Source organism: Mirounga angustirostris, unplaced genomic scaffold (genome assembly GCF_029215605.1).
Source record: "Mirounga angustirostris isolate CCGP_5_RB_7025 unplaced genomic scaffold, mMirAng1.0.hap1 SCAF_7, whole genome shotgun sequence".
Lineage (NCBI taxonomy): Eukaryota > Metazoa > Chordata > Mammalia > Carnivora > Phocidae > Mirounga > Mirounga angustirostris.
Window position 1 is genome coordinate 95,432,305 of NW_026991715.1, and position 22,422 is coordinate 95,454,726.

The 22,422-nt window shown below is 43.5% G+C and overlaps 2 protein-coding genes across 2 annotated transcripts in view; one reads left to right on the forward strand and one right to left on the reverse strand.

The window, feature by feature from the left end:
* The window catches only part of DOCK2 (dedicator of cytokinesis 2), a 419,219-nt gene that overhangs the window by 173,202 nt on the left and 223,595 nt on the right, over positions 1–22,422 (reverse strand). The window lies entirely within an intron of this gene.
* Positions 1–22,422, forward strand: part of INSYN2B (inhibitory synaptic factor family member 2B) — a 118,614-nt gene that overhangs the window by 79,171 nt on the left and 17,021 nt on the right. Inside the window, exons 2-5 of the mRNA XM_045901606.3 lie at positions 8,080–8,230; positions 16,964–17,267; positions 17,704–19,929; positions 21,023–21,097. Of these exons, the coding sequence (XP_045757562.1) occupies positions 18,584–19,929; positions 21,023–21,097 (1,421 nt within the window). The 5' untranslated portion in view covers positions 8,080–8,230; positions 16,964–17,267; positions 17,704–18,583. The remainder of the gene's footprint in view (positions 1–8,079; positions 8,231–16,963; positions 17,268–17,703; positions 19,930–21,022; positions 21,098–22,422) is intronic.

Sequence of the window (22,422 nt, forward strand, 5' to 3'; positions counted from 1 at the left end):
TCAGCCATTAAAAAGGCCCTTTTCTTTTATGACTCCTCACTACCTTGTGAAATCTGGGGGAGCATCTCAGCTCACTGCTGTATCCTCAGTACCCATCCCAATTCCTACAGATCAAGGGTGCTTGGGAAGGATTTGAGGAAGGAACATACACATGAGCAGGAATAGCCCTTTTTAGAGGGCTCTCCACTCTATAAAACACCCAGCACCACATTGGAAACCTTAGTTCCCAAGTGGCCCCCAAAGGCCCTCAGGAGCATGCAGCCTATAAAGCAGTTAAGTATTTTCTACTTCTCTCAGCCCAGATCAAGGCCTTCCCCACAATGGGCCTTCTACTCTACCTGATTTAAACACATAGAAGGTAGCATGAGCTCTGAGACAGATTTCTGATTCAAACCCCTGTGGTACTATTTGTTGCTATGGAAGCTTAGAAAAGTCACTCAACTTCTCTGTGCCTCAGCTTCCTAAAATGGGGCTCACTGCATAGCTGTGAGGATTAAATGGAATCACGTTTACAACCTTTAAAACAGAGCCTGATCCATAGTAAGTGCTCAGTGCTATTGGTTATTATCATGCCTCTTCACTCCTATGAGACTTCTTAGCAGTTCATCAGCTCCTTTTGTGGGGAACTAACACATGCCTGGACTAATCTGTTATTACTCTCCTGCATTTCCTTGGTCTTTTTAGTATTTCTACAGTGTAGCATAATCCCTGTGAGTCAAGATGCAGTCTCATCTAAATCATGGTTCCTGTAGTAATCTTGCACAGAGAGCTGGAGAACCAAACAGCTCACTTGACTGGGTGGTCTTTCTCTTCTGAAAGGTGGTGCTTTATATGGGAAGGTGCACACCATTCATGTTGCAAACCTGAAAGTAGGAGAAGACTTCACTTCCCCCAGAGCCACATGCTCCTACAAGATGACCACCACATAGAAGAACAAGGTGTGTTCCTTATCAAAAGATATAAGCAAACTGTGGTCACATCATAGCCCATGGCTGAGCGGATCCAGAAAATCCCTTCAAGTGGCCCTGGAAAACCCTAGTTGAAGTCATCAGTCTAAAAGACTCAGAATATTGTTTTCCAACTCAAGTCAACTCCAATAAAATGAATATCCTCACTCCACATCATTTTCCCCCTTGCCACCACCAATAACCAATCTATTACCAAGTTTAACCAAAGTAATTTTTGGAATTTATCCAATATTTTGAAATGAGAGGCTCATTTCATTATTAGTACCCAGTCCAACCGCTTCCATTTCTCACCTGGATGACTGTAATAGTCACATTGCTGTCATCCTGGTTCTATTTTTGTCCCCGTCCAACACATTTTTCTCAGGATGACCATAAAAGTAATTTTAAAACACAAATATGTTCCTGTCTCTCTGTCTCTGTGTGTCTCCCTCTCTCTCCCTCCCTTTCTCCCCACATACACACCACTTTAAATTCTTAAAATAATTGTGTTGCTTTCAGAATCAACCAAAAGACTTAACATGGCCTTCAGGACCAACCTTATTGCTCCTGTTTGTCCCTTTAGGGCCACAATTGTTCTGCTCCCTGGGCTTCAGCTAGAGTGGCCTTATTTAGCTGTTACAGAGGCCAAGCACCTCTTGACTCAAGGCTGGCATGAATAGTATTCTTTTGCCTGGAGCACTCTCTTTCTATGCCTACCCCTCGATAATCCCTATGTAATGCCCACCATCTCTCCTGAACTTAAATGTCATTTCTTCAGAAAGTACTTCCCTTACCCCTGATGGAAATCTGGTCTCCCTATTATTCTCTCATAGGACCCCATTTTTTTCTCACAACACTTAGCATAGTTTATAATTATGTATTCATGATTAACTTATTTTTTCATTCTATGTGTCAAAGGCATGTGTAACAGCTAATCAAAGCTTCTAATTAGTAACAGTGGATCAAGAAGACAACATTCTTGAGATAACTACAGCCAAAACAGAGATACCTGACATTTAAGTTTACTTCATAGATGTGAACTTTACCTAAGCTCCAGAAGATCTGTTTGGCCTATAGAATCCTTCATACCTCCTGTCAGCCAGTCTTCTCCTGACATTTGCCACTTGCCCTTTCCCCACTACAATAACCAAGTTAGGATGAAAGGAACAACTTTCATCTCCCTGTCTAAATTAGGCACATCCTCAAGTCTGTTGCTTCCTCTTCTTCACATACTTGAATTCCTACTCATCCTCAAAATCATGGCTCAGGTGTCCCATCCACTGGGAAGAATCTCCTGACTACAGCAACAGGTTAGGCACCCTGAAGTTGGCTTTCCACAGTACCTTGACCTTGTTTGGAGCTTGCCTCTTACCATACTATCTATAACTTGCCCATTTCATCCTTTAGACTTGAGAACTTAAAGGTACTCCTGATGCCCAATGTGATTTTTGGCACATAGGGAACATAGTGGTTGCTTGGTAGAAGTAAATGGAAGAAAGAAGGGAGAGAAGGAGAAAGGGAGGGAGGGAGGGAAGGGAAAGGAAAGGAAAGGAAAAGAGAGTTTATGATTTCTAGGGCTGCAAAAAACAAAACAAAACAAAAAGGATAGGACATTTTGTGAGAGCCCCATGAACTTAGTGGAGAGAGATGATATAAATGGAAAATCAATACCAATTAGTATATGATTAGGAAAGAGATGCCTGATAGCATTAATTAGTGCTGTAAGAGTCCAAATATTTTTTCCTGGGAAATCTGATACCAAAAAAAGTGAGGAATAAAAACTTCTAGAGTTTAAAAAAAAGCACAGTATGAACATTAGGGACACCCATTTGTTAGGCAGTCTTCATGTGTCAACAAGGAGCGGAAAGGAACATTGTGAGCCTCACCTTTGATAGCAGTATCTTCCCCAAATAAAATGTGATATGCGGAGAGGTCCATTTCCAGGACATTAATATCAAACAAAGAAATCTAAGCCAAGGGCCTTCCTAGACCTGCTACAATCCTACGTCTCCAAGTGGCTCTGCACAGCCCAGGACAAAAATTCATATTCTCCATTACTGATCTTTTGGCCCTACTATCCTCAGATCCACCTGAGGAGGCTCATTTCTAATACACACAGAGACTGCAATCATTGATTTTGGTGCAGATTTGACATCATATTTCTAGATAGGCAGTAGGCAAAATTTCCTTCCATGATCCCATTACAGCTGCCTCTGCAGGGAGAAAGCTAGGAGTACTGGCCCCATTTACAGACAGTGAAATAGAAGGCTCAAGGCAGGATGCCAGGCACTCTCAGTATTGAAAGCCTTTGCTCTACCTAATGAGCCATACTCTCTGAGCATCCTTGAGGAAAGGAGAGGCCATCATTCAATTTGATTTAGTTCAGTTCAACAGTCACTTTGTCATCATCATTCTCATTGATGACATTTATTGAGCTCATACTAAGCGCCTGGCACTATGTCTCATTATCTCTTTTAATCCACACACATCAGCCATTTGAGATAGGTCCCATTTACTTGCCATTTTGCATTTTATATATTAGGAAACCAAGGCTCAGAGAGTATATACCATTCATCTAAACCAGATTTAAACCCAGATCTATCTGACTCTATAGCCCGAGGTCTTAACCACTGGATACTACTACTGAAACCACCATTCTACCACCTTTTGTTTCTTCCCATTAGCCTCTGTGGTTGCTTAAATTTTCCATCTGGTCATCTGACTTGCTACTTCATATAATTATAGGGATTGGCAAACATCTTGCTCACAACCTGTTTATGTAAATAAGGTTTATTGGAATGCCACCATGCATATTTACTTATGTATTATTATTTAGAGGTGCTTTCATGCTACAATGGCAGAGGTGAATAGTTGTAAAAGAGACCACATGGCATCGAAAGCTGTAAATATTTACTATCTGACTCTTGTAGAAATAGTTTGCCAATCTCTGATACACTAAGCAACCACTATGCTAAAAGCTTAACTTTTATTTTCTCGTTTAACTTATAGTACAATTGTGTGTGTGTGTGACTATGTGTGTAGGGGGTACTCAGATCAATCCTATTTTACAAATAAGGAAACTGAGTCTCACAAAGTTCAGAGCTAGTAAATGATAGAGCCATAATTTAAACCTAGGCAGTCAGGCTCTAGAACCCATGCTCCTAACCATAAGCTACAGATGTCTGTTATCAGGCAAGCTCTCCAATGGAACTGCTTGTACGATGCTGAACAAGATATGGCACTGCCCAAAGGAGCCCTGCTGAGGATGAGAGGACAGCAGCCCAGGTGATGAGTACCCTGATGGAAGAGAGCTGGGTTGGGACTGTGGGAGCCTGGGGGATACACACTTGCTTGTACTGATTGCAGCTGGGATACACAGAGGAGGTTGGGGCAGGTAATATAGTCACTTCCAAAAAGGAGAATGTTGCCCCAAATCTACTGACAATTGCTTGGCCAATTGATTTTCTAATAGTCTTTATGTTAAATAGTAATTTTAAAAAGTGACTTGGTAGCCAGGCTACCCCTTGATTTCTAACTGAGCAGCTTTGTAGGGAATGGTTTTTGTTAGAGTCATTAATCCACATTTAAGGGAGACAAACTCAGTCTCTCTTTTTGAGAATCTGTTCCCATCTTATATAAACTTGGAGAATATGGAAGTGGCCTGGGATTCAGGGTCATCTCTATGCTCCCTGACACTGCTGTGAGCTTTCCCACATGGGCCTGAAGGGTGGCCATATAGACAACATTTGCATGGACAGGGACTGCAGGGGTCACTTCCCTGCACTGTTGGATTACTTGGGTTTGGGTGAATTTATGTCTTTAGCTGAAACTCAATTTGCATTCTTGAGGTATTCTACCACGGAGTTCTGGTTCTGTTTTCAGAAACATTGCAGAACAGTGCTACTCCCCACTTGATGTGGTAAGGAAGTCTTCAAAGGAAACATCATGTTTCCCCCAACCATTTCTTTTTTGGGGGGTTAAAGAGCTCACATTCCTCATGGTTCGCCTCTCCCTCTGATTTCAAAAAAAAAAAAAGAACTCACATTCCTTCAACCATTTTTACTATGATACTTTTTTCAAATCTCATCATAATTCTTTTTTCTCTTGGAGTTGAGGCCTGAATTTTAGATTTGCAAAAAAAAAAATTCATAATGAATATTCTTATGATAAGTTCTTCTTGGAGCTGAAGTATCTAGTGATGATATTATATACTTCCTAACACTAAGTAATGATAATGACATGTCTCATTGGGTTTCCCTTTCTGCCATGGGTTACTAGGAAGCTCACAGCAAAGTTTATGCTTGATTTTTTTTCCCTCTTTCTTAATTTGATTTTTTGCCTCCTATCTCCTGCCAATTACTATTGCTTTCAGTTTTATTGTATCTATTTTTTATGTAAACTATCTCATATATCCACTTCTATTTTATCAATCAATTCTCTCACCCACTAAGTGCAGCAGCTTTGCTGGTTCTCACACTTTGATAATAATGATGATGATGATGCCAATAGTAATGATACTAGTAATGATAAAAGGAGCCAACATTTATTAAGTGCCTCTGGCCAGACAGGCACTTTTCTGAATGCTCTATAAGTGTGACTTCATTGAAACCTTACAGTCATCCTATGAAGTAATATTATTAGCCAAATATTATAGATGGGGAAACTAAAGCACAGAGAGGTTAAGTAATTTACCCTACATTATAGATTCAGAAAATAGCAGAGCCAGTTTGAAACCTAGACAGTCCAAATTCAAAATGTATGTCCTCGTCTACTATGCTATACTAACTAAATTATCAGACCACTTCAACCCATTCCACATCAACTCTGGGGCCAAAAGATTCTGGATCTCATCCTAGGGAATACTGATGTCGGCTTTGAGGACTTGCTCATCATTGCCCTCAGTAGTAGTGGTTTCTGGCTCCTTCATAGTCTGCCAGCATGCTCTGGGTACTCCTCCCAATCCTGTGCCCCTGTCCAGCAAGCCAGACTCAAACACAGCACTGGGATACAGAGAGACAGCCCCAGGTATTGGCCCAGCTGGGCTCATGGAGGGTGGCCAGGCTCTGGCCTGAGAACATATCATTTGTATAAAGGTCCATGTCCAGGCAAGACAAGGGCAAGGTGGGACAATCAGGGAACAATGCATAGGCTAGAAAACAGAAAAAAGGAAGATAGGAAGCCAAGAGTCTGCTGGCTGATCCTTACTATACCTATTATGTGCCAGATACTTAATTACATAAGCCAGTTATTCTTCTCATTCTGAAAGGAGGAACTGGAGTTCACAGAGATTAGGTGACTTGTTCTAGGTCATTCAGCAAGGTAGGTGTAAACATGGGAATAACTCTTTGTGGGAAAAAGATCTCACCAAATAAGTATAAGTATTTCATTCCAGAAGATGGAATGTCACCCCTATTCCTCAGGGCTGTGGTTAGAGTTGAAGATATGGAGGGAGGGCAAGACCCCCAGTGGCTGGAGTCTGAGGAATACAAGGCACACTGGGGACTCCAGAAGCATGATCCTGCTCTCAGCACAAGAGGAGGCTGCTTCTCTCCAGGTTAGGCAGTGTGGGGAGGGACTTGGTTGAGTGCAGATGGCAAAGAGAGACTCCGAGCCCTCAGGAAAGGGGTGCATGTACCCAGTTCAGTGCCTTTCTCCCTTTTCTACCCTGGAGAGTGACAAGGGGGCAGGGGACAGGGGCTGGAATGGGTGTAGGCTGGACTGCTACCAGAAGGTAATGCTTGGCTCTCTGTGCATATGTTCTTGCCCTTGCAAGAAGGAAAGGAGGGAAGGAAAGTGGAAAGAAAGGAAGAGAGAGAGGGGCACCTGGGTGGCTCAGTTGGTTAAGCTACTGCCTTCGGCTCAGGTCATGATCCCAGGGTCCTGGGATCAAGTCCCGCATTGGGCTCCCTGCTCTGTGGGGAGCCTGCTTCTCCCTCTCCCACTCCCCCTGCTTGTGTTCCCTCTCTCGCTGTGTCTCTCTCTGTCAAATACATAAATAAAATCTTTAAAAAAAAAAAAAAAAGAAAGGAAGAGAGAGAAAGAAGAAAGAAGGAAGAAGAGAGAAGATATGAAACATGAACTTTTATGCTTTTGTAATTTGCCCAATATCATTGTGTCACAGGAAGGCAAACACTGTGGGCCCATCAAGTGAGAGGCAATGAAAGGTGTCCTCCCTGGCCTGTGATTTGGATGGGAGGCAGACGGGGCTTCACAACTAGCACTGGCAGAGAGCATATGGGAGAGCCAAAAGGGGACACTGGCTTCAGCAATAGTCTGAGGTCCCTATAACAGAGGACCAGGGAGTCAGGAAGAAATGGACAACAAAAAGCCAGAGAGAGAGAGAGAGAGAGAGAGCTTCTTGGTCCCTTGGGGAAAAAAACAGTCTCACAAAGAACAACAACAAAACGAGAGGAGACATTTGATAGCATTTTCCCCTTAAACGTCATTTTTATTAATTCCACCCTTAATACTACTTGAGATTTGCCACAGCCTCCAGCAGGGACTTTCAGGCCCTGGAATTTTGTGCTATCTCTGTGTGACCTGGGGCCCAATGCATAATGGTAGTCATGAAAAGAAAGAACCGTGGTAAGCATTGATTATTGAACACCTACTACGTGCCACACATGATACTGGCTGGGCACACCAGTTGCTCATCTCAGAAATGAAGGGTGGGCTCTTTAATAGCTCTGAAGTCCTCTGCTTCTGCAACTGCTGGCTGCCACTGAGCTCTCAGTTCATCTGTGATTAGATCAGACCATAAACTTCCCCCCCTTCCCTTCTCCTTGTTAAAATTCTGCAGTGTAGGCAGGGATCCAGAAGTGCAAAAGCCTTCATTGCAGTTGCCTGCCAATGCTTTGCAGTACCACAGTGGATGGAGTACTGCAGAGTCCAGGGCTTGACAACTGTTCCTGGTGGGTGTGTGGTGTGTGTGTGTGTGTGTGGTGTGTGTGTATGTCAGAGGTGGGGGTCCCTGGCAAGCCCAGGCTATCGGCTGCTTCTGCTGGCCCTCACTCAAGGCAGCTCTGGTAGTCACTCAATTTCCTCCAGGCCCCAGGGAAGCTAATAAAGGTTTGAGGTCCTTGGGTATGCCAGACCACACTCACTCATCTTGGTCAAATCTTTCCTTCTACAGTTTCCTCATCTGCAAAATGGAAGCAATAATGCCTGGTCTTGGCAGAACTTATTGTGAGGCTAAAATTGGCTGATAAATCTGAAAACGCTGTGAAAACATTACATTGCTACTAAAGAGTGTGGAAGGGTCCTGGAGCCATTCTTATTTTAGTGTAAGTACAAGCACTTTAATCAACCAAATATGTCCGATGGCTTTACACAGGAACATAAATCTTTTTGGAATGGGAAGACTCTTCCAAGTTATTCAAAACAGCTGTAGATAATCTACAGGATGAAATTACCAAACGTAATCTCAGACTATATAAGAGGGAAACAGAGTTTCCAGGTGCCAGAGAACCAAAAAAGGTGCTACTAAAGGGGAAGGAGTTTCCTGCCTTCCACTGTCACTGGATCCCTCCCCCATACTGAAACAGGAAGCATCAAAGTCTCAACATTGAAAAAGAACCTAGAAGTGACCTGAGCCAACTCTACCCTATGAATGAATCTGTTTATAGGAATGCAAATCACTGGTCTATTTGTTGGCTTTTCTGGTCTTGAGCTGATGGAGAAAGGAGGTGAGGCATAATCACTCAACCCTGAACTCCCACTCCCAGCTGACATATAGAGTTATTCCTCTAATGATAAGTCCAAAAGGGTCCAGATTCCCCCATATGTCTGAGCAGGCAGTTTTCCCAGTGTCTGGTCCCAGGAAGAACAAATCAAATTCTTTAAAGTCAAAAGGGTATAACCTAAAAAGTAGTAGAAAATGTCCCCAGTGATATAGAGAAATAGAAATGCAGTGAGAGATATCAGAAAAACCTTCTGGAAATGCTGAGTAAAATATGGTGATGTATCAGGCTATTGCTCTTTCCTCTATGAGAAAAAGCTGGACAAACTGGCCAGTACTTGCATCTGATGGTAGTAAAATTTCACCCAAGCTGGACATGACCTTTGAGAAGTAGCAGCAGAAGCACCCAGGGCTTCAAGCCAGGGGGACATGTGGACCAAAGAACTATCCCTGCAAGGGCAGGTACCCTAAGGTTTGTAGGAGAGGTAATTCCAAGAGATACTGAATTCCCACCCTTGATAGTGAACAGCCATAGGAATGAGTCACTGACCCACATGTGCTTACTAAAGAGGCAGGAGAGAAGGCAAGAGAAGGGGCTGATGAGGAAGAAAAGAAAGGGAGAAGGGGACAAGGATGAGGAGGGAAAAGTGTGATGTAGAAGAGAACAAGAGAGGTGGCAGGGCAAAGAGAGTTGGGGGAGGAGACGAGGAGAGAGGGTAAGAGTAAACAGAAGAGGAGAAGGAGGGAAGGCAGAAGGGAATAAAAGGAGAGAGGAGAAGGAACAAATGAGGAAGGTTTCTGCTGGATTTGTAACATTTTCTTTCTGAAGCTAAGCTGTGGGTTCACAGTGTTTGTTATGTTCACTATACTCTCCTCTATGCTGTTTTGCATGCCTGAAACATTTTATAATTTTCTAAAAAAGGAAGAGGAGGAAGAAAGACTAAGAATGAGGAGGAGGTAGAGGGAGATGGCAATACTATCTTCCCTGCTTTCTTTGACAAATGGAATCAGAGGGTTGGAGTGGTACAAAATAATAGCATTGGTGGCTTCTCCATCCATGTGAGAGGTCTTTGGGAGCATGATGCTGGTTTTGTCTACTAAACCTGGTTCCAAATGAGGTGCCTGAACCTGAACTAGATGGAAGCCATTGTCCCTCTACCATCCTCACTGCTGCATTGGAAGATCAGAGCCTCCAGAATTTAGCACCCAGTTCCATTTCTGCTTCAACTCAGTGTGTCACCTAAACAGTTCAACATATGTTCCCTGAGCTCCTGCTCTGTGCCAGGAGCCATGCTGGGGACTAGGATGTAAACCAGTGACCCCTTTCTTCTTGAAGAGTTTATGGGTAGAGGAGAACTGCTCAGAGCCCCGGTTTTCCCATCTGTGGAATGAGGGGTTTGCTTCAGTTATTTTCAACCTGGGCTTGCTTGAAACCCTAGGATTCCAGTGTGTGACTCAGAGTGACTGGAGGAGCACTGCATCCCATTCTCTAGGACAGCTTAGCTTTATTCCATATCAGATATTGGGATTGGGCTTAAGCTTGGATTTAGAAATATAATTTCACAGCTAAAGAAGATCTGAAAACCATTGAATTAAATGGTCCCCAAGGTCTAAAGTTTTAAAGTTCTCTGTTGTATTTGTAAGGTCGTCGTATGATTCCTTGAAGACTCTAATGATAAGAATTCATTTGTTCTTTCATTCAGCAAATGCTTATTGAGGTTCTCAATAAATGTGGACAAAGACAGACAATCAGCAAATAAATAAAGAAGCTAATAAAATAGGGCACTGGCCACAGAGGACATGGAGGATGGAGAAGAGATTAGGGAGAGGACATTGTTGGAGCTGAGGCATTATCATTGAGAGACCAACCTTGAAAAGATCTGGAAGAAGGGTAGTCCAGACAAAATGAATAGCCAGTGTAAAGGCCAGATGATGAAAATGAATCCTACATGTCCAGGACCGAGGGATCCAGGTCATAGAAAACAAGGGTGAAGGCGGTGTGACGTGAGATGGAGTCAGGAAGGTAATCAAGGCCAGGTGATATAGGTTCTTGCAGATTTTGTAAAGAGTTTGGACCTTACTCTAAATTCAGTAAGATGGCTTTGGGGAGTTTCAAAGAGGGCTCTGATGTGATCTGATTAAATTTTATAAAAATCACTCTGGCTGCTGTGTGGTGGATGGATGGTAAAGGGGGCAAAAATGGAGACCTCTCTTTGGTGGTACGGATGATAGATGATGGAGATGCAGGTATAAGTCACAGAAATTGTGAGAAAAGGTCAAACATGGCATGTTGAGAAATGAGAAAAAGATTTCATGATCACTACGTATCCAATACCTTTCTAGACTCCAAATATATGAGTTTTGATCTTAACCTTGCCTTTTGGTGTCTAATTCTGCTCCCAAGTACACTTTTGCTTAGCAGTTCCGGAAGGCAAAAAGAAAGCCAATTCCCTTGGCTTCTTGACCATTTGGGGAAAGTGTAGACTCAGACAGACCCCAAAAATTTACCAGCTCTCTGTTCCTTATTGAGAAGGCTGCTGGGGTAATTTTCAATTGGAAAGACAAAACAAAGGCTTGGACCACAAACATTAACTCTTTAATCTCAGATGGGTATGCAGTAATGCTTGCCAACAGATCTGACCAAGCAGTTAACTGAATTTTAAGTGGAAGGTAATCTAAACTTGGATGTGAAGAACCACAAGATCCAGTGGTGAGTGATCAATAATTATTTCTGAAGTGTTTCCCCAAAAAACTCGGCACTGTGCCTCATACTTTGCAGAATATAAAAGGACTATAAGACATGTTCCTTCCTTTTATGAATGTACCCTTCAGCTGGGAGAAAATAACCAACACATAAAATAGACATCCGGCTGGCCAAATGGAGTGGGTGGATGGGGGTTGGGGGTCTCCACTAGAGCCCCAAGCTGGCATCAGGGGAGTTCGGGTTCCAGTTCAACCTCCATGACTTAGGGCAAACCATCTAATCCTTCTGGAACTGATTCTTCTTCCATAAAACAGGGGTAATGCTTCCCAACCTTCCTAGTAGGGATTACATGGGATTTGAAAATGCTTTGTAAGTCGTAAAGTGTGGTATAAATAGTAAGGGTTATTATTACTGACTCTAAGTACAGAAAGTGAAGGGAGATGGCAACGTGTCAGCAACTAGAGCCTTTTCTGAAAAACAAAAATCGAATCAAGCACCTCTTGCTCAAAAACCACCAATGACTCCCCGTTGCCTAAACAAAGGTTAGCAAACTATGCCCGGCCCCTCTGGCCAAATCTGTTCCATCGCCTATTTGACAAATGAAGTTTTACTGGAATACAGTCATAGCCATTGTGGGCATATTGTCTGGGACTGCTTTCCTGCCCTAACGGCAGTTGAACAGTTACAACAGAGATTGTATGGACAAGAAAGCTGAAAACATTTATATCTGGCCCTTTAGAGAGGAAAAAAAAAATGACAACAAAAAAACCTGCTGACTCCCAGCCTAGAGGATAAAGTCTAACCCTATTTAAAATGTAAAGTCCCTTGATACCTGAAGCAGGATTTGAATATATAAAAGGAATCAAATACCTTCCTCCAAGTCATTCCCAACTCCGTACACCATTTTGTACCATTTCCAAGGGACTCATCCCATACGAGGTGGCATTATCAGGTACTGTTTTTGTAATCTCTACAATGTTTATCATAGTCCCCAGGTCATAACGTGTTCTCAGTAAAGTTTAACCAAATTCAATCTGAGTCATAAATAGAGCAAGAGACCTACTCATGATATATCATTGATAACATTATCATTAAAAGGGAAAGCAATTTGTAAGTTAGTTAATTAGTTGCACAATATTTTATTCCATGACAACAACTATTCCATGCCACAGAAGCTAAGGCAAATTAGGTAATATGGGATTATGTTCATTGCTTTGACAAGAAGGAAACACCTGTTCTGTGTCAAGCTGGAGGTAAGGACCAGGGGTTCAAAGTGGACTATGACCACCTTCTGCACTCAAGGAGGCTACAGTCAAGTTGGGGAAGCTGAAGGTCAGCAGATAGTCACTGCACAGGGAGACAATGCTAAAGTGGTACAGAAAGCATGGAGGTGGCAGGGAGATGGACAGGATGCCTGGGAATGCTATCATTGCACATTTCCTCCTGTATATTTACCTACAGCTTACTCTCCCAAGGAAAAGTAAGTGAGCCAAGGCCCACTCACATGTGAGGATCTATCTGATGAGCTAACATTGACTGTGCTGGCCATTTTATATAGATAATGTCATTTAATCCTTACGACAACTCTGTGGTTTTACAAAGGCCAAGTCACTTGTTCCAGGTTAACAGTCAGAAAATGGAAGATTCTAGCCGAAGTCAATCATCAGCTAAAGCCTAGGCACTTAACCCTTTACTGTAGAGCCTAATTACATGGCAGAGAAGAAGACTAGGAGTCTATTCTAGAGAAAGTCTAAAGTTTCTGACCTATAGAGATAGTACTAAATGTTTCTGTACTTCCTAAATGGACACTTGTTTCATGAGGACTATCCATTGTGGACCAAAGGCATGGCTGGAACATAACCAGTCAGTATGTGTTCAATAAGTCAATAATCAAGGGAAGAGAGAATAAAGTGTTGCAAAGATCAATAACTCCTAGCCACTGGGCATGCACCAAACCACTACAACTATCTCCGGAGAGTGATTCTGGACTCCAGACAAGATATTAATTAAGCCCTAACCACCAAGGGCTAGGGAACTCCCTACCAATTAATGGCCAGCTGGGAGCCTGTAAGACCTGAGGCCTACAGAGGGTCATTCCCTTTAGCCAGGCATACTCTCTAGGACATTATCTGTGCAAAGGTCAGGATGGATATTGTGGGCAGAAGAATTGGAATATAACTATGCACGTTTTTAAAAGTGGAAATTTTGGGGGTGCCTGGGTGGCTCAGTCGTTAAGCATCTGCCTTCGGCTCAGGTCATGATCCCAGGGTCCAGGGATCGAGTCCCGCATCGGGCTCCCTGCTCAGCAGGAAGCCTGCTTTTCCCTCTCCCATTCCCCCTGCTTCTGTTCCCTCTCTCGCTGTGTCTCTCTCTGTCAAATAAATAAATAAAATCTTTAAAAAAATAATAACAGTGGAAATTTTTATATTTGCTAAGCTTCCTAGGTTGTGTCTAGGACATAGTTGTTTCTACTTTGACCTAATTATTCAAATCGTCACTTTCAACTTTTCATTCCAAATGTAGTATAAACCAATAGACATATGGAAAAATGCCCAATCTTAAATAAATTTCATAATGAGAATAGTGAGATACAATTCTTTCCCTATTTGGCAGTGATGAAAAAAATCATCAGAAATTGACCAAACACAATGAAAAAGAGGCTCTGGTAAATAGGCCTTTTCATGCAGTAATGGTAGAGTTGTATATTAGTAGAACTTACTGGAAGGAAAAGTGGTAATATCAATAAGATGTAAAATCTATGGGTACTTTGACCTGCTAATTCTTGTTCTAGGAATTTATTTGAAGGAAATAACTCCAAAGTTCACATACTTTAAAAATGCTATTTACAGCATTAATAAAACCAACTATTTTGAAACAACCTAAATATTAAATATTCACAAAAAAATACTATTTAAATAGGTCATGGTTAACCAGACAACAGAGTCCTATTAGCCTACCTAAAAGAATGGTGTGAATCTACATGCCATAATGTGGAACTTTCTCCACACTGTTCAGTAAAAAAAGGCTTCTGTAAACCTGCATGTGTATGTAAGTGGCATGCAATGAATGTTGCAGATGTTACCAGCAAGTTGCCTAGAATAAACTTCACCAAATTGGTGGAACAGAGTGGCTCTTTCTGGGTGGTGAGATTTCAGGTGCTTGTTTCTTCTTCCTTTTTTTGATTATCTACATTATTTGAATTTTTACACAATAACCATGTAGTATCTTTTAAAAATGGAAAACCAATGGTTTTTAAATATCAGAACTAAGCGTCTCAAAGGTATATAAATTTTCTGGAGAAAAAGCAGGGCTAAACCAGAATAATGGCTGACTTTCAGAAGGAAAATGTGGAGGGATTTTGAAACCTGCCTGACAGCCTTACACAAGAAGTTTTGTCCTTCCCCAGTCCTGGAGAAGGCAGGAAGGGCCACTGGTTAGGAGCCTGTGCTCCAGGGTGAGTCCTTGGGTTCAAATATCAGCTCTATCATTTACCAGGTGAGTGATGGGGCAAATTACTTAACCTCATGTGCCTCAGTGTCCTCATTTACAAAATAAGGGACAGATAGCACCTGCCTCTAGGATTGTTGTGAGGATTAAGGACTAAATGAAAGACACTTACACAATGTCTGGCACATAGTCAATGATCAGTAAACATTAGCTCTTATGAAAACCAGCTTCACACCATTGTAGCCTAAGTAAGTTAAGTTATCCAGAATGAAGTGCTAATGAATAGTTAAGGGAGGGAGGAGGTAGTGGACAATTAGGCAAAGAAATCTACAAAAGTAGACCTCCAAATATCTAGGCTCTGCAGCACAAACATTAAGGGTATGGGCTGTGTGGTTTCAGGCAGGTGACTTAACCTGACAAGTCTTAACTGCTCATTCTGCAGAATGGGGGTCATATACAGAAGGCCATTTTAAGGATTAAATGTCAAGTCTAACACAGTGCATGGTCATAGTAAGTTTTAAATACATATTTGCTACCATTAATAATGATAATTATTATCTACTATGAGATTAAGTAGTGAGCTCCCTGTCACTACAAGTAACCAGGTAGGCTTACTTGCTGCATGAAGAGGATGATACAGAGAGGACTTAGTCATAGAATGAAGGGACAGACTACTGTATTTTTCCAGATCTAAAACTTGAGCAGTCATTGAAACATGAAACTGATTGTGAAATTGGAGTTGTTCCCAGGACTGTCCTGCAGAGTGGCGTGGGAGCCCATAGCCAGCAGGGCTATCTCCCCGGAGAGCTACAGGATGCTATAGCTCTCAGAAGCCAGCCCCACTTTTCAGACAGGTGAGGCAAGTGTGAGATGGTTGACCCAAACTCTGTCCATTCTCTGTCCCAAGAGTGGCTCTGCCTGCTCTGGAAAAACTGTGGAGAGTGTTCTGGCACCCACAACAAGGAAATCTGGCTGTGGATGAAGATGACAGTATTAAGAGCAATAACTAACCCTACTGACCGCATACTGCATGCTGAGCTTTGTGTTGAGAGATTTGCATAAATGTCTCATTGACTTCTCCCATCAAACCCATGCATCTGTGAGTGTCTATGCTATGAGCATCACCTGCATTTTACAGATAAAAACAAAAAAATGAGGCTCAGAGAGGATAAGTATTATCCCAAACCCTTTAGCCAGGAAGGGACAGAGGTTTTAACTCAGGTCTAAGGTACATTCAGAATGTGAGGCGTAATTATAAGGCCTCATGACAACGTGGTAACTCATTAGCATTACAGATGGGTCCTATTCCCTTTCAGACCTGCCACTCAACAGTCCCAGCCCCACAGGCTTAGTTGGTCTTTCTCAAGGTAGCTGGGAGCCGAGAAAGCCAAAACTGCCATGGGCATTATCTAATAATTCCTGGCCAGACACCACACACAGAATACTCTCTCCAAGATAATCCAAGTACTTAGCACTTTTATTTCCCTTTAAAATCCTTTAGTCAACCCAGGTGGCATTCAAACTTGCCTTGTCCAGTGCTGTGGGATCCACTGGACTTCTAGATATCAGGTTTTCTTTGCCATGGCAAGTCCTGGGGACAGTCCCCTGTACCTTTCCAGACCTGCATATGTCTTCAAACTCTGTTCTCAAATCACTGATATAACCTGCCCCACAAAGCAGGCAGATCCCAAGGGGACAAAGTCAAAACATCACAGGGAAGAACGCGGGCTTTTGAATCACAGACTCCTAGGCTTACATCTCATCTCCTTCACAGAGTACTTACCTTCCCTGAACCTCAGCTTCCTCATCAGTCTAAGAAGGATTCCGATACTCATAGATGTGTTGTAAGGATTACTGAGATAATGCAATACTGGAAAGGCGATGGGGTGTAGAGGTTAAGAGCACAGACTGTGTAAGTTCAGACACTGGCTCCATCACTAGCTGTGTGTCCTTAGGCAAGTTACTTAACTTTTCTGGGCCTCAGCTTCAGCTGTAAAATAGGGATAATGATAGTATCCACCTCTCTAGGACAGGGAATGAATGAGTTATAGCTTGGAAAGTGCCTAGAACAGCACCTGGCACATTAGTGAGCACTTGGTAAATGTGAGCTGTTATGATTAATGCATGTAAAGGCCTTAGTATGGTAAAAATAAGTACTCAATAAATGGTAACTGTTTTTATTACAAGGTACACCTTCCATGGATAATTTTATGCACATTCATCTCCTGGAAAGCAATTGAAAAATGAAGACATTAGGGGAAAATCTTGTTCTTAAGTAAATGTTGCAGCCAAAGCAGAGGGAATTCACCACCCTGTTGCACTGGCAGGACGCCCTAGGACCTCTGCACAATACCCAGCCCTCCTTTGCTTCCAAGAGATCCACTCTCTCAACAAATGCTCATTATACATCCAAAGTGAGCCTAGAAGCAGGCTGGAAATACCCAAGCAGTAAAAAAAAAAAGCTCCAGCCCCTGTCATCCTGAGCCTACAGGTTAGTGGGGAAAATACACACTAAATAAATGATTCTTTCAGGACCGCTGCAGTTTGTGTTATGAAGGATGTGCCAAGAAGGCAGAGGAGGGTCCTGCTGTGGTCTAGAACTGAAGGTGTATATGAGGGAGGAGTCCTTGGAAAGGTTCCCTGAGGAAGTGACATATAAGCTGGGACTTCAAAGATGAATAAGAGTTCGCTGGGTGATGCCTGGGAGTGGGAGGAGGAAATGGTCTAGGCAGACAGGCATTTTGTTCCAAGGTCTTGCGGCCACAAGGTGGTTGGCTCACTAGGGGAACAGAAAGAGGGGCACTGCAGCTGACTTACTCCTAGAAGAGCCACCCTAAAGGACTTGGTCAGGCAGGGTGCTGGTATTTGGAGAGAAACCCAGGTCCAAACTGCATTCTCAGTTGCAACCCTTCTCTCTTCCCTTTCAGACACTCCTCACTTGCTGGCAGGACTGCCAGGCCCAGACCCCTGCCCCCAGGCCGGGTGGTCTCAGTTCTCACTCAGATTTCCAGAGGCTGCGAACGGGGCTCACTTTGCCTACATGTGCACTTCAGCCAAGACACTCAGACAGTGATTCTGCCCTCTGAATGCCTTCGGATGCCTCAATCCTATCCTGGCCACACCCCACTGGGTTTTGTGACGAACAAGGAAACAGCATGAAAGAAAGCGATGGCCCCAAAGGAGGAACTTGTGATTGACACAAATGGGGATGTTCCCTTAGGGGCATCATGTATCCTCAAAGAAGCCAGCCCCCAGGTCACTGATTTCCCCGCCTGTTTACATGCTCCGGAAAGAAGATGTGTTTAAGTTTCCTACAGTTCTACAGTGGAAATTGATGCTCTGGGAAAGGAAGCCGTATGTTCCAGACGTCGCAGGTTTCTTTTGGAATTCACACACTGGGAGTCTGGCGCTATCCCCTAAATGGTACTTTTGTTGTCTTTTCGTTCAAGACAGCAAGCTTCTTCCGGGATCAGAACCGCCTGCCAGCCTCTCTTGATAAACAGCCCACCAGCTCTCTTGGTAGATCAGATGTTTAATGATTAGCCTAACTCATTGTTTATCTAAGTGGCAGTTATCACCACGATGAAATAGAATTTTAACGGCAGGGAGAGCATTACGGATAGCTCCCAAGGAGAATCTACTGGCTGGGAATGGCCAACAGAGCCTCCCATACACAGAGGAGAGGACCACTTCATCCTGGCTGGCAGATCTCCGCATCTGAGATGCCATCATTAGATGCTGTTCCAAAGACCTAAGGCAATGTGCCCCGGAGAAGTGTATGGTCCCAATCCTTCCAAGTGAGGCTCAATGGCCCAGCAAAATATGAAAGTGCGGCCTGTGCTTCTAAAGCGTAACAGCCTAGAGTCAGTGGAGTTCGTGAAACAACCTCACCATCGCAGGAGCAAATCTCAGCAGGTACGTTTCAAGGAAGATGGGACCAGTAAGACTCCACCTGGCCTAGCTGAGGTTGACATCCAAGCATCTGAGGACCCAGCTGTGATGGGCAAGACTCAGGCCTCCAGGCACCATCACCTCCCCACCTACTCACTCTCCTTCCCCAGGTCCCAGAAGGCAGGGGGCTTTCGGAACATTGCGATCCAAACCTCCCCCAGTCTTAGGAAGCATTTCCCAGTTTTCAAAAGGAAGAGACTCCCATCCAGCAAGTCCCTGGTAGAAATGCCAACAGCATCCCAAAGTGCCATCCAGGTCAACGGCAACCTCTCAGAACAGGACATTGTATCCTCAGAACTTGCCTACTTAAGGTTGGCTCAGCATCTTGAGGATGGGCCTCGAAGAGTCAAAGTATCCCACCCATTTCCTCCTAGAATGTCCAAGGTGCAAAGCAATGGGCCTATTAGCGTATGCTTGGAAGCAGGGACTTGGAGGCCCTCAGAGAAAGCAACTGCTACCATTCAGGTCCCAGATGATATTTACCACAGTCCTCCCTGGGCAGCTAGAAAGTCCACTCTCAGCCCAGACAGGTCAGGTGACAAAAGCAACTCCGTCCATCCTCTGGTTGACCCGTGTCCAGGTGATGGGAGAACAGTGCCACTATCAGGTTCAGAAAGATCCCCTTCCTGCTTAGATGCCACCAGCGATGCCAACTACATGCCAGGCACAGGAAAACTTAAACCTGAATTGCTCTTGCCCAAAGACAACTCTGATGACAAAGACCTTGGCCCACTGTCACCTCAGTCAAAGGAAACATGTATTTCGTCACCTCCACGGACTCACAGCTCTCCCTCACCAGGCTTCCACAGCCAGCCCACCCATTCAGGAGGGGCTTCAGACTGTTCTTCATTGAGTAACAATCACCAGGATCTACTGTCTCTCAAAACTAACAGCGTGTCAATTTCTGCCCCCATGTGTCGGGAGCAGATGGCAAAGAACCCCACCCAGTCAGACACCATGGAGTTTCAAAACTGTTCAGGAAGCAATCACCTCCCATCTCCTCTTCCAAGAAGGGAGACCAAACTTCAGAACAATGGAGAGACTGGTGGGATTAATCCAATTCACCTGGCACAGGGGGAACTCTGTGATCTCCAAGGCAGGCTGCAATCCGTGGAGGAATCTCTGCACTCGAACCAAGAGAAAATTAAAGTCCTTTTGAATGTAATTCAAGATTTGGAGAAAGCTCGAGCTCTCACAGAAGGGTAAGGTGAATTTTTTTTTATATATTGAAAACTACTGGGTTAAGCCATTTGCCGGGACAGGGGCAGAGAGAGAGAGCACTGGTTTCTGTTAATAAAATGTCTCCAAAGTCTTTGAGGTTCTGTGGTTTCCCCAAATCATAACCAATGGCCTCCCTTTGTTCCGAATGGGTTTCATTCATTTCTAGGCTTTGGTGGATTTCCATTGCTATTTGTTTTGGTTTCCAAATATCAACAGACTGGAGAAAGGGGGGCAGTGAAATAACAGGGTCAAAAAGTATTTTTATAATGAGACGGAATGATGGCAGAAGATGACAGCACACAGCTACTTCCCCAAGTCCATCCTTCTAGCAAGTTGCTGTATTTGCACAGGATTTTAGTTATTTGTGTGTTTGTTACAAAGGACTTGAGGTTACTGTTGATCTTCCCCTCCACTAACCACTTTGATGGATTTGGCCAGTCCATCACTGATCCACTAAATAGGTACTGAAATGAGATCACAATTCTGCAAAGAGAAAAAGTCACAGAATGCTTTCCTGGGTGACTCAGCACCAGTCTGGGGAGGGGAAGGCAGTGATTTGTTTAGGTATGGAATGCTTTCCTTTGAAAAAGTGCCCCCTAAAGACTGGGAAGAAGGAATGGCTAAAGCTAATCAACAAAAGGGTAGGAGAGGGAAGAAGTTATTAACTGGCATTTGCTGATATGAATCAGACCCAACACTGCCTTATAAGAAAGAAGCACTGTGGTGATACGGAGAAATGCACTGAACGAAATGGTCAGGGGTTTTAATAATCTCCCTTCTATTTGCAAAGTCCCTCAGTTTCCCTAACTATTGGTGCAGGTAAGAATAACTGACTCATCTCACTGGCTTATCGTCAGCATGAAAACAGATATGAAAGTGCTTAAACATTTATAAAGCCCTCTAGAAATGTGAGGTCCCATTATTGCGGGTTTCTTGTTTATTTGCCATGCAACTCTAGAGCATTGCTACTGATAAGAGGGGTAATGCTATGCTGTAGGAAACCGGTAGCTAGAATGTGTGCAACCCATGGGGCTTTTGCCCATGGATTTATCCAGGAAATGCTCTATCTTGCAGGCGCAACTTTTATCGAACTGGTCAAGATCTCAACAATTGCAGTACCTGCCAGAACACGGCGTGCATCATATACAGGTACCTGGCCACAACCAAGGCCTGCTCTGTAGAGCACAGAAGCTGTGGGGGCCATAGAACACCCTCGTAAACTCAGACACCGAAAGTCAAGAGAGAGGCAAAGAGAGGAGGCCTTTGAATACCTGAAACCTAAAAAAAAAACCAAGGTGTTCAACTATGAAATGTTAACATCTGGTTCCAAGGCAGACACTGCTTCCTTTCCTTACAATAAGGTCTATGAGCAAATCCCATTAATTGCCCTACACTTACTTCACAGTAAGTATAGGCACCGCGCTAAGCTCTGCGTGCATATTTGTATCTCATTTCACAGTTACACCTTGTGAGGCAGGTGTCAATGTCCTCAGGGAAGCTAAGCCATGTGACCCAGTTTGCATTAAACATTTTCAGAGAGCAGGAGGGGTCAGACTCAGGACTCAAATCCAGGTCTTTCTGATCCCAAGCCCTGTGATGATTATTCCACTGCCCTGCCTCTTCCTCAACGGTAGCTATCACCTGCCAAGTACGTAAGATGTGTCAAGAACTGTGCTAAGCACTTTGCGTTCATTACTAAGTACATCATTTCCTTCTAGCGGAGGGTAAGGTTGCTACAATAAAGTAGATTTTTGTAAGTGGTAGATGGGAAAACTCATATAGTGGCAAGTGTGCTAAACTTGGAAGTCAAAATCCCCAAGTCTGATGCCTGCTCAACTGCCTGGGGCTCAGTTGCCTCATCTGTTGAGTGGGGACAATTATCCCTAGTAAGAGTTGCCACGAGGAGTAAATCAGCTCATTTTTGTGAATGTCTTGTATAATTGCAAACCTTTGTACAAATGCAAGGGCTTATTACTGTTATTACTAGAAAGATCAATGCCCCCTTAGCTGGCAGTCCACTTTCGGTGGCATGGTAGAAAAGTGGTCAAAAGCCATCATTTGATGCCATCAGTTGATGGCATCTAATTTTGTTTGACTAAAGTATACAGTCAAGCTTTCGCTATTACTTTTCTATCTCAGAGGACAAAGGCAGCTAGAGCCTGAGCAAATTGAAGCCCGATTGTGTTGTCTGTGTCTTCTTTCTAAAATCTCTCTTTCTCTCTAGTGCAATCCTGGGATTTCATCCTAACAAGGGATTGCGGGGCAGAGGGGTGCTGGAAATGGAAGTCAGGAGGCTCCTATACTTAGGGCCTCGGACCTTGGGCATTTTCTCAGTGAACTGTCAACTCCTTATGCTTGGGGGTCACAGGACCATGTCTTTTCACACCAACACAAGTTTCACAACCACTCACAGGAAATGCCCTTTATCACAGTGTAAAATATCCCCTCAGAAAAGGGAGCCCTGGAAAAGGCCT